Genomic DNA, 19067 nt, shown 5'->3' with positions numbered 1-19067 from the left:
AAAATGATGATTAATAATATAACATAAGCTTACATATGCAAATGCATATGTGCTGCATCAGGTGGCGGTGCTATTTACAATGGGTGAATAGGGGGTGGGTCCAGGTTTTCACGCGTGTCTATTCGGCAGCCTGACAGCAGTTGGCAGGAATGAGCGGCGGTACCTCTCCCTCTTGCATCTCCCCATAGCATCCTCCTGTTGCAATGAGTTGAATATGATGTGATTTTGACTAACAACATAACAGCAGGGAGTACTTCAAGCAGAGAGACTTTTACCGGTACAATCAATCAGTGGGAGTTGTGGCAGTTTGCAGTTATCAGGTGAACCCAACTGCAGGGGAGCAGGCATGTCAGATGTTTGGGGGAAGTGTCAAAAAGTATTTATTCCCTCCCAAAATGGCAAACAAAAGCACATGGTAGCAAGAGCAAAAAATATACTAAAATACCAAAGGTCCAAAGGCCAGGTTACAAAGTCAACAAATCAATGTCAATCAACTCAAATAAGGGGTCCTTGCCACTCACGATGACAGGCAGCGGGGAACCGAACAAACTGTCGAGACAATGAGGCATTCCTGTGAAAGACATGAGCGGAATGAGAGACCAGATTGGTTGACAAAAGGGGTGCAGGGCAGACGAGGGCAGGTGGAGACAAACGCATCATGAGCAGACGAGGAAGACGGAGAAAAGTAAGAACAACATGGCAAAGCAATATCAAGCCACCAATCGTCGTAGCATTGACAAGAAATCTAATGGTGGCCTACCGCTAAGCATTCCGTCATCATCACCCTTTGTGTTAATTAGTAAAGCAACACGTGTTAATGTGGTTCTGCTTTTAGTCTAAAAAGGAAATGCCACCGATAAGAGAAAGATTACCCACCCATTCGACTGTAATGTTGTGCCCATTGACAATTGTATACGTGTCCGTGGCCACTAAGAAGCAAAGTACCGCTTCACTTCATTTCAATCTCCAGCTGTGAGCACTTTGTGCCTGCTCTTCTGTTGTTCCCAAAGCAGAAAAGTAACACCGAGCTCATGAAAAGCGCTACCATTACCTCTGCCGTCCTTTATGGGTCATTTTAGGTGTGCCCTCCATTTTCCTTTTTGATGTATATGGAGAGAGTTATGAGTTAGCGCAGAGAACATTCATTTACTCAGAGTGTAAATCCAAGGCACACATTAAAACTGCTTTACTACCTTGGGGGGAATACTTTCCTCAAGTCAGTGATCTCCACAACTGCCCATGGCTGATATCTCAGCGTGTGTGTGTGTGTGTGTGCGCGAGGAGAAGCACCTAGTCGATATCTTGGAAAGAGACAGAATGAGGACGTCACAGGTGAATGCTTTTGCTCAAAATGACAGACAGGTTCATGCACCCACATGCATGCACTCCCTCAAACGCATGAAATCATGCCTTGGTTCCCTTCGATCACTGGCTGCTTGAAGTACGGATGTAGAACGTCCTCAATGCAGCTACTGGCCAGCAATTCAGTATGAGGTGCCAGCATAGAAGTGAACATCTCATCACGCCGCTACAGAGAGATGCCTTCTCTCCTTTGCCTTTTATGTTTCATTCTTGCGTGCCCCATATGCAGCTTCCTGCGACTCCATACCAGTTTCTTCTGTCGCAGCAGAAGTAGTTAACAGCCATGATTGCCTTCAAATATTCTCTGTAGACAGTGCTGTCTGCAGACACACTTTGCTGTCACCTTCAGAAAATGACACTTTGTTGTCATTTTCGGAAATTCCTCACGTGGCCGTCACACGCACATCCACATGCACACTTACGCATATGCAGCACTGTCTGCAGGAGACAGCCGGCTCTCCTGCAGCGGCACCAACATGCATGAATAGTCAAGACCCATCTCCATAGACCGCTCAATATCTAACGGAACACCATGATGTGCGCATGTGCCAGACGACGAGCAGTAAAGAGAGCGAAAAAGTGCAATGGTGTGCATAAGAAAATGTTCAGTGATTCCCTGACAAAACTACCAACCACTCATTTGACTTCTTTTGGCGTGTTTTAGTTTCTATTCGGCAGCATGGAGAGATAGCTCATCAAAACCAATTACCTTGTGTGAATACAGTAGCGCCAAATGGCAATCTTAACTTCATCAAAACAATACAGGGAAATTGCACTCAGTAGCACCCCCCCAAACACACATTCAACTCCCTGTTGACCGTGATGTGACAATAAGAGCCTCATTTTTAAGGCTAGCTCTTGTTTTGTTTTGAATGTTCATTTTTTTCTGGCTTTTTTTTTTTTAATCAATCAAACCATGAGTTCAGTTCGAATGGTAACATCCCAAAATGTAACACCGAGGCCCAATATAAGTGAGTATCTAACTCTTGGCAGCTTAAAGTTTATAGTTATAAGCTTATAGTTTACTCAGTTGATAAAAGTCCAAAATGGATTGTAAATGTTTCTCTTTGGTCATCCCCGGTACAAACAGCAGAGCCAAGATAATAGTCGATTTAACACGTGAAGTATGGAAGCGGCCCCTTATGAATGCAAACCAAATACTCTTTCAGGTCTGCTGAATGTATAAATAAGCGTCTGTTTACTAAAGTGCTCTTCATTCTACCTTAAAGGTGCTGGTGATCAAAGGCTGTCTGCATCGCTTCCAAGTGTCAGGAAAAAAAAAAAGAAGCCGCGGATGTACATCTAAGGGGGTCGAGCGGGTAAGAACCTGAGAGCAAAAAATGTTTTTTTTAGCAAAAACCTTTTCAAAAGGCTTCAAAAAAAAGGGGGAAAAAGTTATGCATGACTGAAGCGTGCCCTGATTTCTGCTAGCAGCTGGTACGGGGGGTCATGTAGCATCTTGTGTTACTCAAATATTAAATGAACTGGTTTATGTTTGCTCCAAGAATTTTTTAATTTCTGCATGTGTTCAAATACGGTCCTTTCTCAGCAGGGTCATTTAAGAAGCATCAATACACAGGAACACACAACTGGCACCAGAGCCTGAGCATCTTCAGGTGGGATTTCTCTGTTGTCTCATCAGGGGAAGGACGGTCGGGCGGGGCGCCAGGGAGCCGGCTGTTTCACGATTAGAGCAAGTGAATTCAAGTTCTGTTTGTACACCAGGTCTCTTTTTTTTTTTCTCTGCAAACACTGCGCTTTAGTGACACTGATATCTGCACATAAAAATTATATATTTATATTCATATATTTATAGATTCTATTTCAACAATTCATTCTAGTGATTGGACCGTGATTAGCAGAACCAGACTGACCGTCGGTAAGAATGCCTTGCATGACACTGATTTGCACAGACACACAACGGAGGCATACGCGCACGACTTCACACATGCATGCATAAATACGTTCACCCGAATGAATGTGTCTGCACGCAGGCCACACATTCTGTCACCGACATGCACACCAACACACACGCATCCGTACATGCGCCCGCAATTGCTCAGAGCTGACACCGAGGACAGCTCTACACAGTACACCAAAGGGAAGCTACCCACATTTCCCAGTAATATCTGGATTGGGGGGTGGGGGCGGGGAGCACAGCGACATAAAAGTTACAAACAGCAGAGCGAGACATCCAGTCAGTGTCTGAAAACTGAGACGGAATGTCCTGTTAAAGTCATCCAGGATTGACCCGAGAGAGCTTGGAGTTTGGCAAGGTCTTTCTTGTCCTTCGTCACTTTAGTTTACATTGGATTGTACAATATTTACTCTTGACGAAGTGTTGATGCTGTCCCCCTCCTTTGCTAAAGACAAGATGAGCTTTCTCAAACACAAACTGTGCTTGGAAATATATTCTCTTTGAGGCAGTGAAAAAGCACTCTCCGTGTGTGTGCATTTCCATTTTCCACCAAAATATTCAATTGGATGAAGTTCGACTAACACAAATACTGCAAAATTGGGATGGTGCTGACTTCCATTGTGTTCTTCAAGTCCGCTTCTTATGTTCTTATTCATGTTGTTTTTTTTTTTTTGCTTTCCTCTTAAAACCAAATCACAAACAATCATCAAATGAAAGAACATTTGTGAGCACCGTTACGTTTGTAATACATAAAATAACTTCTTGAAAAATCGAAAAAATGTAGAAAAAAAATGACATTGCGTAGAAATAAAAACAGAGGCTTCCATGGGCAAAAAGGCAATAACAAGAACAACAACAAAAACAAAAAACGGCAGGGGACTGAAGCAGTGCTACGTTTAGGCAAAGTAGGAGGTACCCACTTTGCTCCTCATATCTGATATGCTTAGATTCTTCCTGACCTCCTCATGCGAGTCATCTTCTCTTTGCTCTCGCCGCCTTCAACAAAACGGTCAGGACTCCTCCGACCAATAAAAGCTCTTTGATCCCATTCACACGGTCATCCTTCGCTCGCCTCCTCCTCTTGAGTCATCTCCCTGTGCCTTTCGTGTTTGCTTTCTTTGATGACTTATTTATTCTGCCTAGAGCGTTTTTGGCCCCTCATACACCTTCCACTCACTCAGGTGAGCAGAGATGAGGTTGAAAACGTAAAGTGAGCAGCGGTTAAAATAAAAGTAAAAAACGAAAAAAAATAATGCATGCACATGCATTGTTTGTCACTTGTCCTGACTTCATTACACGTTCTTGCTCTTGTTTTGAGAGAGCATCAAAAGTCCTTGTCAGGGGGTTCAAGATTACTCAGCAAACTTGATGTGCTTGGAAATAAAGCAACAACAACAAAAAAATCCCCTCCACACACAGAGACACATGTGAACCCCTCTTCATCATCGACAACATCGTCTTCATCAGCCTAATTAGACCCATGAGTCAGGCGAGGCTGGGTAGTGGCTGGTCTCGTAGTTCAATTCGCTGTACGGCCGCGATGCCGAATAGAAGTCTACATAGTTGCCAGTGGACTTGAGGCCCAGATGCATGCGCAGGTCCTCCCGTGGGTCCCGAGGAGGCCCGGCGGCACTGGGAGCCTGCTGGGGTTGGGCCTGAGGTTGAGCCTGTGCTTGGACCTGGGGCTGGGGCTGGGGCTGGGTCGGCGGAGGCGGTCCCTGGTCCTCGTAGTAGGCCTCGTCGAAGCTCCTGCTCTGGCTGTGAGGCGGAGGCAGAGGCTGGGGGAAGGAGGGAGGGGGTGGGTAATGGTCGTAGTCTTTTAGCACGGCTGTTGACGGACTGTCCTGTTGAGGCTGCGGGGGCATGGTGCAGGGCTGAACTGGGGCCTGTGAAGGATGCGGTGTCCGGCAAACGGATGGTAGTGGAAGTGCAGTGAAGAGAGGCATGGAGGGTGGGGGGGGGGGGGGGGGTGATGGGAGAGAAGGCTTTCAGGCAGTGTCGGTAAACATCAAAAGAAAAGAGTGGCGGGCACATGCTGCATAGGATTGATTGGGGCCGCCTTGTCACATCAACACAAAAATCTGCGCTCGCCTTTAACAATATACGAAATGACATTAGAACTGCACGGATATTTCTATTTTCTTTTTCAACAGCCAAAAATTCATGAACAAGTAGGGCTATACCGCCAAATATGCTTTTTCCATGAAAAATGGAGGTTGGAGGTCCAAAAAAAAAGTCTGAATAGGTGAATCGGTAGGTGGTGAGTGTGTCGGGGACCACAGTACAGGTGGGGGCAAGTTCAGGAGAGGGATTTTGCACAACTAATCAATAGTACATGCTTTTACAGCAGGAGACACTATTTGAGGAATTTCATAAGAGTGGCAACTTTTCAAATTCCTTCTCGCTATTATCTCCTGACAGCCTATGCCAAAGGAAGGACATGCTGGATAAACTATTTGACAGGGTGTACAAATGCATTCAAATATTTTTTTTTTTTTTTTAGGCTCACCTGGTTTGGCTTGATATCATCGCTGGCTGTCAGGTATGAATTTCGGAACAATGTAGACGTTCCACAGGACACTTGAATGGGGAAAACCAAGTGATTAATAACGACATTTACATGTGGAGTGCCACTTCATTCTTTCATAAAAATGCTGCCAAGTACATTATTCCAATACGATTCAAGTAGCCAGGACTAACACAACCAAAAAAAAAAAAGATGTAAAAATAGAGACAATTGATTACATACTAACCAAACAAAAAGAACAAAGAAGAGCACTCTGCATGGAGACGACAATGCGATTGGTGGAAAAGAAAAACTACACGCACAAGCACGGGCACACACACACACACACACACACACGCGCATACTCATACGCACCTGCCATGCCATCTTTCCGGGATGTGTGCTCGCCTTTGTTGCTATGGAAACCAGCATTGGTTGCTGTGGAATCGTAGTCCATCTTGCGTTCCTTCAGACTCATCATCTCTCTTGGAGAGGCTGGAGCGCTTGCTACACACACACACACACACACACACACAAAATAATGAGAAGAGCATGAGAATTCACAATTCTCTACATAGCCATATTAGCGCATGCATGAGCATTCTGGCCTTCCAAGGTGCATCATCATTCATCAATATATACAGTAGGATGACCTGTGAAACATTGACACGCTCTACAAACTGCTTATTTGACACAAATCAAGATACATGATGTATAAAACAGAGATGCTTTTTATAACAGATTCAATGGGATTGTTTTACTTGTGGTGCAAGTGTGGAGGTTACACTGACAGATTTATGACACTGTATTGGGATTATATTTGACCAGTTAAACCTTTTCAAAACCACTTTTTCACACACATCACTTCACACTTGCACGCTACAATAGTTGAAACCGTTGTTTTACCCCAATTCTCTCTCTCTCTCTCTCTCTCTCTCTCCGTCACTCGCCCACTCACTCGTTTACAGCGCACACAGCAATGTTATGCCCCTTATAGCATATTCAAAATGCTTACTCACTCCCTCTTATCTTGACATACGGGATTGCCACAATGCTGCCTACCTACCTGCTTGCCTGCCTGAGAATCTGCCCCCTCAGTTTGCTTAGCTAAACATTCCTGTAACTACTCCATATATGTGGAGTGCATTAATGCACTGCAAGATTAGCCAGGGGCTTCAAAGTGAAGGACACTCTAAAAATAACCAGTCTGGAACAGTTCAGTCTGACTTTGCAGGTAACGGTGCAGCTGCAGTGGTGAACAATTTCACTGTATCATATTCAGAGATTTGTTTGAGAGCCCTTTGTACAAGAGAAATAATTTTCCCCGTTTCAACGCAAGATTCTAAAAATAGGACCGACAGCAGCAAGGCACAACCAACCAAACAGAATAAAGGTTTTGAAACACGTTTTCTGAAGTGCCTTTAGAAATTATCTTTCTCTATTTGAACACAAAAGAGCTACCTATTATGGTCCAAGTCCTCTGTACTTGACATTTCAAAGCAAAAGAAAAATTCTGTGCCTCTTATCTGTCTCCCAGATATTAACAAGAGACACTATTGGATGCAAACAACAGCTCAGCCACATAAATTAAGCTAGCTCAGCAACAACAGAATGACAAACTACTAAACTGTTACTAAAGAAAGGTAAACCTGCTGTCGGTGGGTCGAGCCTTTAAAAGGTAATGGACATACGAGTACAATTATAATTACTGATGTGGTCATCATTCCATTACCTTCATTAGATCCGTTGTTTGTTTGTTTTTTTTTAACCTAATGTCAAATTATCACAACAATTTGGTCATAGTAAATAATCTGCACAAAGATAGTGATATTTTTGAGGAACAGAACCTAAAGATATAGGCCTACAATTCACCTTTATTCTCGTCTTCTCGTTTTGCACGCTAAACACCAGAAGTGCTCAGTGAGGACTCGATATTTCATCAAAGTATCGTTCCCGCTGAATAGCTATACGAAGCTGCTCAAGTTGAAAACAGCGACTGTGTACCACCACACCGCTGAGAATTGTAGCCAATTAGCGATGTGGCCACAACATCCGATTCCCCCGAAAGCTTTTAATCATTCTTCAAGCAAATATTGATTTACTTGAGGATCTGTGAACAGCGGTCGCCAAAGACCAACCTTTGGCCACCTCAAAACATGCGAAGAGAGGACTTTTCAGACATGAAACCTTTTTCTTAACACGGAAAATATCTTATGACACCCCTGGGGTAGCTTCCTCTAAGCTGAGCGCTGTGACCTGACACCCGCAGAGATGCTGCCATCACCTCTGGTTACAGTGGCAGTCTAGCTGGGAGACTTGTTCAATCAGTTCTAAACACAGCAGGGTCCCCATGGCGACAATGCTGGATGCAAAGGTCTCCTTTAGCCTCTGCCTCCTTGCAAACTCGTTATGTCTTTTCTCCCCAATTCCTTAACACGCACACACACACACACACACACACACACACACACACATTTTCACTCCACCATCATTACCCTCTCTCCTTTGATCCGTCTCTAGGGGACGAAATCATGGAGCACATGCAGGCCGAAGATACAGATGCGCATTCATGTATGTGTGCGACCATACGGAGAAGCGGCAAGAGAGAAGGATTACCGGAAGAGTAGAAGGTGGAGGACAGGTGAATAGATGGGATGCATTACAATCTTACAAACACATGCACACAAATATGCTGAACATTTCAATGTCACTGTCCAAGGTCAAATCCTCATCCCTGCATTAAGCGTCCTTTAATACCTAATTCCTCTCTCACACTCAGTTTATCATCTCTCTATGTGCTGTCTCCACACCCACACACAGACCCACACACGCATGACTTCACGCATGGCTCCGTCGCTGGGTCCTTGAAGGCCCCTCTAAGCTAGGAGGAAGGAAAAGTACTTTTCTGCCTCATCAGCCTGCTAAGCCTGATGCGGAGAAAGCACAGCTAGAGGCTCCTTGACGACCGATGATAACAGCAAATACACACTTTGCAAAGCATGAAGGCCACTGGGCTCCACCTAAAGGCTAACGGTAATCATGCTTCAAGTCTGTGGTCGGGGAGCACAACTCCTAATAGCTCCTCAGCACAGATGTCGCCAAACGGACTGGTCAACGCTTCATCGTTTACATGTCTAAAGTCCAATTTCTTCGGTAAACATGCAAGTAAAACGTTATCACAAACGACTTCTACTTTTTTCTCTGCTAAATTCAGCCCAGAGACATATTTTCACAATTTGCATGTTTTGTGTATCGGATGTCAGCTCTTGCTGTGTGATTGCATGTTACAGATATTGCTTTTTTAGAGATTATAGATTAGATTAGAGATTATTTATAGATTTTTTACCTTGTATTCATAAGTCAAAGAAGACTTTTGTAAGTGGATGTGAACTCTGCACGCCCCCAGTGATCTTTGCAAGCCATGTAAGATTGTACAAGGTTAAATTTAGTTCAAATTAAATATTAAACCTAAACTTGAATAACTTCATGGGAAGACGAATTTCACAGGATATAAATACCCTTAGTGCAATTATGGAATGATGGTGACATCACAGTTTACACACACACACGCACACACACACACACACACGCATTATATGATATTATAATAGCTACTTGTCATATACTTACCGGAGCGGTTATTTGGAGATGTCCTGATAGGCGACACGGAGGGAGTTCGAGAAGATGAGTATGGTCTCTGTCGGTCTCGCTCTATTGTAGAGGCGGAGCCCACAAAGTGATATGGAGAGTAGCCATCCTGAAGTAAAAACACACCAGGGGAGACACTCATAATTGATGAGAAGAAAAGGCAGTGTACCGTGTTTGTGTGTGTTTAAATATCTATTCACACAGTATATGTAGGCGTTCAGTGAAACGGGCAGGGTAGAGTCCCTCAAGGAGCAAATTTGGAAAGCCATAGAGAGAGAAAGTAAGATAGAGAGATGTTATTATTCATTCATCCCATAATGCAAATAAGTCTTGACTATTGTTGACAAAGTTTGAGGTTCAACCCAAATCAGCGTAAATCTGTGAGGAACAGCGAGCTCCACAACAGCTTGATTCAAACAATTAATTGTCTTTTCTATTCATCGCCAGGCTATCTGTTCTAAAATGTCCTTTTTTTCCTGCCAAAACGGACATCATTACATCAATCACCTCTTTCATGATCAGAAATTGTTCTGAACACTGAGAGCGGGGGCGGGGGGGCACCCACCCCCACAACACAACTGGCCAGCACAATTGAAGACATTTTCATCAAGCCAGAGCAACGTCTTATTACTTTACTGGCAGGGACATTTGAACACAACAAGTTGGCATGAATAATTACTGCGCTGCCAATGGCTTTTCTGTACGCATGTGTATTGCTTGAGCAGTGATTGGAGCAAAGCACTTTTCAAAAATGGATTATGATAGTCCGCAACAATCACAGAGCTGGAACCCAATTCAATTTAGCACGAGGATAATTGGCTACCTCTGAATACAAACCGCAAGTAGATGATAAAAATATAAATGGAGATGTGCTCCATCATTGCTCGGCTGTCTGGGGGGCGCGGGCTTGCCAATCGGTTCTGGCGTGCATACATTTGGGTTGGAGGTGGGCTGAATCATTTAAGTGGAGTTGCTGGCGAGGAGGAGGAGGAGGAATTAGATGAGGCAGCGGGAGAAAGGAGGAGGACAAGTGAGACAAAAGATGACAGCACGCAATGAGAGCGGGGGGAGGAGAGCGGAAAGTAATGGTGGGGCGGTAATGGGCCAGGCAAGCAGAAAGAGATACAGAGCAAAGGATCAAGAAGTAGGCTGTGTCCTCCTTTGACTTTCTCGCCAAAGCAATGAAGACAAATAGAAGGCGGCTCCTCTGACACCCGGTGCTTCAAAAGGTCGATCCGTTCCAGCCGCGCTCACTCGAAGCACGTATCCATCAGTTCACTCGTCCTCCCACCCAACACACATCTCATCGTAAGTCGTGTAACCTCCTGATGGGCCCACGCCGCCACCCCGCAATTGGACACGTGTTGCTCAAATGAGCGCAGTGGCCGAGTTTTGAATAATGAATGCAAATTCCGCGGTGAGCGATGGGAGCGGTCTGCCGTCCGCGGATGCCCATCTTTCATCGGGTCCTCGAAACGAGCCGCAGGGGGGATTTGAGAGCGCGCACGAGATACCCAAGGAATTGTTCAACATTCCATTGATTGAATACGTATGGGTTTGCTTTTACCGAGGCTGAACGGGTGGCATTTTTTTGCCTATCAGACAATAGTGGACAGTTGTTGATGGAGGCGGCCAACCGGTGGCATCCCTCCAAGGAAGTGAAGCAGGATTGCAAACACAGAATGAGGACATTGAACTCAAAGAAACCGAATACATTTGGGTACGAGCGGCGTTTGAAAGCACGCTGGAGACTTTTACACATGATTTATCTTTAAGGCAGGCGCCACTGTTGCTTGAAAACAGATTTGGGCTTTGGTTTATTAATGACTGCTGCACCACTGATCTTTCAAGTCATCTCAGATGCTCTCCTTCGTGCAGTTGCTGTTTGTTTATGGGCCCTCGCCCAACTAACATCCACTGCCTCCGCCGCAATTCCCTTTTCTGCTCCTGTGGAATTGCTACAGGAAGCGATAAACTCTACTTTGTGCTGTGACTGTCGCTTGACAAAAAACAAACAGGAAAACAAACCATACACTGATGTACTCGGAGAAAATGGAAAAACAAGTCTCAAAACACTCATTACGAGAACCAAACAAGTAGACTTATTAATGACCCTGTACTTTTTTGATCATCCACAACACTCACCCAAACTCTCTGTTTTTGCATTTGATCAGAAATATTTGGTAGAGACGCTTCCTGTCTAAATTGTATGCTAATCCATGTCAGGATTGGAGGCTAACAGGATTTTTGGCTGCTTCAAACATCCATGACCTAATATGTGCAAGGGAATCAGGCAGGGTTCTGGGCTCAGATGATAAAGCCCAAGAGTGGATTTTGGAATGTAACAGTTGCCGGAGCAAAAAAAGTCAAACTTTTTTTTTTTTTTGCTTGTTTTTTGTTTACCAGGCACAGTTTCGTGACTGACTGCAGAAGGAGTCCAACAAAATGAACAGTAGTTAGAAAATCCAAACAGTGAGCTGAATTTAATTAAAGTTGCTGCCAATAGAAACCTCAATTGACCTTTATTACTTGAAAACACTAACCATCAAGAAAATACCTTCGAGGAAAATAAACCTGTCAGTGATGACTTGCAGTTCACACTAATCCCCACCGCCCACTGCCATCACTGAACTATTAAAAGGCCGCAGACTACAAGACAAGGCCGACTTCACTCCAGAACGGAGTGACCAGTCTCATTTGTTGACAGTTTGATCGCAATTTCAACATGCAAGCTCCACACAGGATTCCAACCCACGACGTCGTCTGCACTGTGAGGCGGACGCGCTAACAAGACGACCACCAAAGCGCACGGGTGTGAGATTCATGCACCTATTACCTGGCTCGCCGAATCTAATCCGATCCATCACCGCGTTCGAACGAGCCCTACACCGCACTCGCTGAGTGAAAAATCCGCACGTCCATCTTTGGAAGTGCTGACGTAGCAGCCTACCAGAAAGTCAAAAGTGAGGCTGTGCCCACTTATTTAGATGAGAGGTAGCCCCCCCCCCCCCTCAACAAAACGTATCTTTCGTTGTTGCAAAAGAAAGCCCAGTCTTTGCTTATATAAGAAGGATGAAGAGGAGAAGACAAGATCCGTCTTCCATTGTTGATAAAGGCTTTCTCCATTATCGTCATACCTGATCTCGACTCAATGGATTTCATATTAAACCCGAGGTATGATCAAATGTTTTGTAAAATGCTAACAACAGGCGAAAGAACAACAGACACACCCTCCGAAGAGATAAAAAGGGGACTTCTCTGGCTGGAATTGAGAAATGAAAACGTCTGTCCACTTCTAGTTGACAAATATTCAACCCCTAAGCAGTCCACTTGGCCCGATACAACATTTGCCAATTATCACCTGGCCGGTTCATCGTGGGCAGCAGCTAGTTGTGTGTATTTCTGCTTTTCCTCCACACTAAATGGAGCAGAACACCAAGCCAAGGACACCATCTTTAATACCATCCAATAACTCGACAACACGCTCGTTAAGTACACTGGATTGCAGGCAACCTTGGTGGCAGATATTCACTTAACAGTCATTAGAAACAAATGAAGGAAACAGAACGCTCATTACCTTTAATCAAGATGCCAGCCTGTGTGCATTCATCATTGAAAAAAAAAAACAGTAACTAGGAACAAAAATCTTTTTTTAGTGTGTGTTAATGGTGCATGTGTGAGCAATGGGGAGGGAAGGGGGGAGCACTGACAAACTGACAAGCATGCGCACACAAACACCCCTCCACTGAAATCTTCCTCTTTGTATTTGCTTGTGTAGATGCGTGATGTCAAACTAAGATTCTTTATTGGTAGCCAGCAGTGTTCAACTAGTTTTGTTTTGTTTGTTTTTTTTCCCCTGGAGCGTATAATGGTTCCAAGTAGAGAAACCCTTGATCTTTGGTTTGGGTTCGGTTTTGACTGACCTCAAAGATAGCAAACAAACAAGTGACACGTGTGCACACACACTCACGCTCGACTACACTGTGGTGATTTTTGCTCGCACATACATGAAGGATGTCATCATTATACTTGGATCATTAAACTGCACTGTCGTCATTAACAAGACATTTTTCCTATCCAATACTTGTTCCGTCTATTCTTTGGAGGTACCGGTAGTTCATACTCAGCCCTCAATCCTGCTGATGAATATCTTGCATGTCACACCCCGAAACATAACCATGGAGGCACTGTGGAGCAAGCTCATGACAACGAATGGAGCATTTAAAATGCACAGCGTGTGTTCGTGATCGCAACGTGTTACCTTTTTGTAGAGGGAACGCAAGTCTCTGTACTGCCACATGCTGCTGAGCACCTGAGAGGCCGCCTTAACCACCTTGGCCGAGTGTCTGAGGGGAGATAGGACACGGTTACATCTCCGCCGCACCATTACTTCTCATCACATTCCAAAGTGTTATTCCGTTTCCTGTCAATATCACCTTGGAAAGAAATGTGGAGGTTGTCGGCTCTTTAAGAGCAAGAAGGCCATTGCTATTTACAACAGCCAGGTAAAAGGACAGCGCCTTATCCCTGCCATTCATGCGTCCTTTGCCTGGCCACTTTGCGTGGAAAATGACTCCGGAAGCTCATAAGCAGTGGCTCCTTAGAGAGGAAAGTAGAGCAGATGCTTGCAAAATGAAAAGTGCTCTTCTGGTAGTACACATCAGCCTTTTGCTCAGTTTCCCTCTGTTAAAAGCAGCAACTAAAGTGCTTTAACGCCTACTGTATAGCGCAATTTTCTGCTTGGACTCAGTCGATGTTTGTGTTTCCAGCGTCCAAAAAAACATGTGACATCACCCTCTTGTTTCGAGAACATGAATAAGACCGTTTCCGCAAAACTCACTTGTATTCTTTGGCATTCGACTCAGCATGACTTAGATTTGTTCTTGGTTTTACTGTTTGGTGCTTTCTACCATCCTTATTACCGATTTGTTTTACTGTTTATTGTATATGTTAAATTGCTCCATGTATGCAGCAACGGCTGTTTGAAAGTGCTCTATAAATAGTTGCGTTGAGTTTGTTGGATGGATGAGACATTGGACCTTGCTGCTGTTCCTACCATAGAATTAAAAAAAAAAGTTTTTGTACAATAAAAGTACTTTTTTCTTCTTTTTTTTACACTAACAAATGCAGCGTAAAAGCATTAAACTAAGCTGGTAAACTATTGGATTTCTTGGTGAGGCAAGAGCTACATTTTGTGATCGAGGCAAGGCTGTTCATTAGGAGCGTTTCTTCTCAGTGAACCAACCTTGAAAAAAAAAAAACCCCCAAAGATGTGTCAGCCATTAGAAGCTGACTAAAGTCACTGAGAAATTTGCACTCTCTTCCCGCCACGGGCTCATCACTCTCTGTAATGATGCCCTTGAGCAAAGTTCGGTGAAGTCTCTTTCTCTACCCCCTCTTAACAATAACTCATTGTTTGACGTGCGGTTGATGTCTTTTCTAGCAACGCCTGACTTGCTGGTTGCCATAGCAGCAAGCAAGAAGACCCTGCTTCGTCTTCTGACCTATATCATTCCTCGTTGTCGTTTCGGGATACAACAGTGAACCCGGATAGCCGGCTTCACGGAACAGATTGCTTTGGACTTTGGAGGTTCCACGAGTATTTTTTTTTTTGATAAAAGCTGCACATTCACGATAAGAAGACACTTTATGTTGTTGAAAAAGAAATCGCCCATGATAACGCCCAAATTTGTAAACGTTGGTAAAGAAAAAAAAAATCCATTCATCAAGTAGCATCAAAGCAACAGAATTAGGTGGCGAGGTAGATGGCTGACTCAAGATATTCTTTTTCGGTTTCCGGGAGTCAAAATGAAGGGGTCACAGCAGTAAGCAAATGAACGAACGAACAGACGGACAAATATCTAAAATGTGTCTTTAGTGTAAGAGGTGCCAGCTCAATTATGTGTGACACCGTACATATATTTGAGCAGACTCAAATGTTTTGAAGATAAATGTGAATCCAAAAGAACCCCCACCCAAAAACAAACCAAAGTGACCTTCATATGACAAGTTAGCGACGCTCACTTTTCTCCTTTACTGCGGGCGATGCCAATCAGTTTTTCAATTCCACCGGCGTCCCGCAGGGCTTTGGCGTTCTCCATATTCTTGGTGATGACTTCGTGTAGTGCGCAGCAGATGGCGGTGACGGTGTCATCAGACATGGCCTTGCTGGCTGGACCTGGAGTACTCAAGGTCCCGCTGCTGGGGGCGTTGTTGTTACTGCTGCTGCCTGGTAGTCGATGGATCAAGTCTCGCATGGCGTATTTACCTGAAACGGGAAGAGGGAAGGAGATGTTTTTTCCCCCCCATTAAAAAAAAAAAATCTTTGGTTTCATCGGTGAACAAAGGAAGGAACTACTGCTCAAAAACACTCAATGGCCGCCACCACCCGCGGACTTTTTAGATCCATGCTATACTTCTCTCTCTTGTCCTTTTAGTTGCTACCAAATGTTCTTTCTGCCGAGCAACCGATATCCACTCTGGTATTTTCTGTTTGATCAAGTATCAAGTACAACTTTCTAGAACAAAGTAACAGTCCGTACGCGGCGGATCAGAGGGGCCGTGTGAGCATTTAACCTCGTTTCAGAAAAGTTTTGAAGAAATCAGAAAGTACAGCAAACACTGATGACTTAACGACGCCGCACGCTCGCGCACTTTGACTCCCCCATAATTCAGCGGACTTAAATCACAAAGTGCTGCGAAGGAAATTTAACAAGTTAACAGATCCTTTGAGTGTCTAAGTAATAAAGCAAACGTCTTGCACAGCGAGTGAGTGCTTGGATAACTCCATAAAGCTTTTGGCCTGAGAGGGCTCACTGTAAATCCTCTCACGCGGCCGCATTAATGCTCACGCTTAGAATGCAATAAAAGGGGCCGCCTTGCGATATTTCAGTGAATAGGCTGGCATATGAGGAGACGGAGAAAGAAATGACATTCAAAGGATGAGCTGTTGGGCTCATTAAGGAGTTGCGGGAGATTCGGTCGGATAGCAAAAGCCATAACAGCAGCGTGGAAGAACTCGGGAAGACGAGCAAAACACGCCACAAGCAAAACGGACACCGTATGACGTGAGGCCGAGCGTTCGAGTAAGCCACACCGACGCCAACGATGAGGAAACACGAATATTGTGAGCTTGTGTATGTGTGCAAAAAGATGACACACAACCGCACGCTCAGACTATCTGTGAGGATGAGTTGTGGGTTAATTGGCTCGGCGTTATCACTGTCAGACAAAAAGAAGCAGAAGTTAAGCAGCTGTTTTTTTTTTTGGGGGGGGGGGGAGTTTTAGCCTAAAAAGTTGGGCGAAATATATAACTTGAATCACACCGACACATTGAATGACTGATGGACATACTCACGATGGCTTTTGTTTGAAAAATTTGGGAGTGACTGGCTGAACCAATTCAGCCACGACATGACTAACTTACTGACCGGCTAATTTCGCGTGCGTCTTGCCAGAAAATTGACCATGCCAGTGACTGATCGTTTATTGAGTGAAGTACTGATTGCATGAACAACTCATTAATCAGGCCAATTAATTGAAGACAGATTGTAATATTCAAAGTAGGGAATGGCTGTGCTGAAGGAGGGCGTGACAACTAGTCGACATTTACAGGTGCGTTTTAAAACATTTTGTCCGCATGCGTGCGCGATTCCATCCATCCTGTGCAGGTCAAATAATGATGGTGGTGTTGGGCGAGCTGCAGCCCCCCCACCTGACTTTGGAGCCTGTATTGTGTTCTGAGGCTCGCTCTAAAATATGTTGTAAAGTATCACTCCCCCCCCCCCCCCCCCACCCCCCTCCATTATAATCGACCACAATTTGTAAGCGTGACTAATGCAATGTCCATTGTGTGCGGATTCTGCTCTTCATCTAGTGATAAATCATCAAGTTGTGTGTGAGTCGCCGGAGGCCCACACATCATCATTTTGGCTAGTGTTTTGCTCACCAACACAAGTACGGAGAGATGTCAGGAAACCCCGTGATGGATCGTTTATGATGTGGGAGGCGTCATGCGAGAACCGCCCTTCCTGCGCCTGAATGTTGCAGCTGTGCCTTTTTTTTTTTTATTTCATTAGCAGCCACTTATCACACTTCCCAGCCTCAAACACTCACACTTGCAATCAAGCACTTAGTGAAATCCCCCTGTGGTACACCGCCGACGTTGCTACGGTAACGTCTCGGGCGCCGGCGTCATCAGGGCGAGACACATTGGCCGCGCGAGAAAAGGGGAGAGGTGTAATGAGCTCATGTCTGAGATGGCATTAGAGTGGGCGTTGAATTAAGAAGGTACGGTTGGAGGAAGAATCTGACTCATGCTGAAGACAGGAAGGTGGGCAATGGAGGGAAGAGAGCGGTTGTGTGACAAGGAAAGAAAAGAAAGATCGCGAGAGCCCGCAAATTTGCCAATAGACTTGTCATTTCGATGACAGTTACGTTGCATTTGACGTCCGTCGCATATTTCCCATAATCCCCAGTGTTGCGCTCCCTTATTTGAATTACGTACTCGCTGCAAAAAAAAAAAGTGAAAAAAAAAATCTCATTAAATCGAGCCGTGAATTAATTAAGTGTCTTGAATTAATACCGATTTTGAATTAATCGCTTTTCATCCGGCATTAACTTTGTTTTGTTGGCAAGCGCAGCGCGTTTATAAAGAGCGTCACAAAATAGCTGCTCCATTTGGAACGGCGCGACGACTGCTTGGCATTCCAGCGTCGGTCTCAATTCACGTGTGTCAAATTGCCATCTCCGAGTCGGCGGTGCGGAAATGCAAAGACGAACCGCGCGGCGCTAAATGTCACTTCTTTCTCATGACGTGGCTTTGTAGAATATGAAACAAAAGAGGAGCAATCGGGTGGGTGTGAAAGCAAAAGGTTGAGAGGTGAGATGAATGACATCAACGTGCCATTCAAGTCAACTGAAACGCACGCAAACACGTGAACGTGTCGGCGTCAGCCGTCAGCGCTCGCTCTTTTTCCACTGATCTTCATCTGTAACCATTTCTTGGACCACACTTTAACCCTATCCCGCAACCCCGCCCGCCCCCCAAAAAAACCCATCTGTAGTTATTCAGCCTCAATCCTCCATACAAGCCCATCGGTGACAACGTCAAACTTTGCAGCAGTCCCATGACAGTAATTTGAGGGCATTTAGCGAAAGCCCTCTGCCACCCGAGGATGGTTTTGGCCGAGTTGGACGGAAACAAGAATTGACTGTGAGATTTGAGTCAGTGGGTGTTAATAAAGCTTCCGCACAAGGACCAAGCAGGATGGGGCTCGGGGTGTCTGGCCTCTACCTCTTTGCTGCCAACACCAATCATGTCACACCTTGCCGAGAGCAAACGCTCGTCTCCGAAGCGGCTCTTACGCTTCTCCGTTTGCATCACTCCGAGTTTGTTGTCATCTCAGTTCACCATGGATGACAGGGCCGTCAAAGCCGAGTAGAAAATAGACCGTTGTGGAAATGACGACTTGGAACCCAACAAACGACGACGTTATACGCGAGTCTTCCTCTAAAGCTGCTAATTATTCGGAGATTCTCGCCAGAATTCTTTGCTGTCTCATTCTCTTCTGAAGAGGCTAATTAAGCAGCGCCATAGAAGTTGATCAATTGCCTTCACCTATTCTCAATTAG

The 19067-nt window shown here is 44.8% G+C and overlaps 1 protein-coding gene across 3 annotated transcripts in view; it reads right to left on the bottom strand.

The window, feature by feature from the left end:
- Positions 1 to 364: 364 nt before the first annotated feature.
- Positions 365 to 19067, bottom strand: part of LOC127592879 (catenin delta-2-like) — a 110424-nt gene continuing 91721 nt past the window's right edge. For all 3 annotated transcript variants that reach the window (XM_052053918.1, XM_052053917.1, XM_052053919.1), the window contains 6 exons: positions 15459 to 15702; positions 13696 to 13780; positions 9417 to 9543; positions 6162 to 6293; positions 5790 to 5860; positions 365 to 5166 (listed from right to left, as the gene is read on the bottom strand). In XM_052053918.1, the coding sequence (XP_051909878.1) occupies positions 4753 to 5166; positions 5790 to 5860; positions 6162 to 6293; positions 9417 to 9543; positions 13696 to 13780; positions 15459 to 15702 (1073 nt within the window). In that variant the 3' untranslated portion in view covers positions 365 to 4752. The remainder of the gene's footprint in view (positions 5167 to 5789; positions 5861 to 6161; positions 6294 to 9416; positions 9544 to 13695; positions 13781 to 15458; positions 15703 to 19067) is intronic.

The sequence above is a fragment of the Hippocampus zosterae genome, chromosome 20 (assembly GCF_025434085.1).
Source record: "Hippocampus zosterae strain Florida chromosome 20, ASM2543408v3, whole genome shotgun sequence".
Lineage (NCBI taxonomy): Eukaryota > Metazoa > Chordata > Actinopteri > Syngnathiformes > Syngnathidae > Hippocampus > Hippocampus zosterae.
Note: the sequence above shows the minus strand (reverse complement) of the source record. Positions and strands in the feature narration are given on the sequence as shown.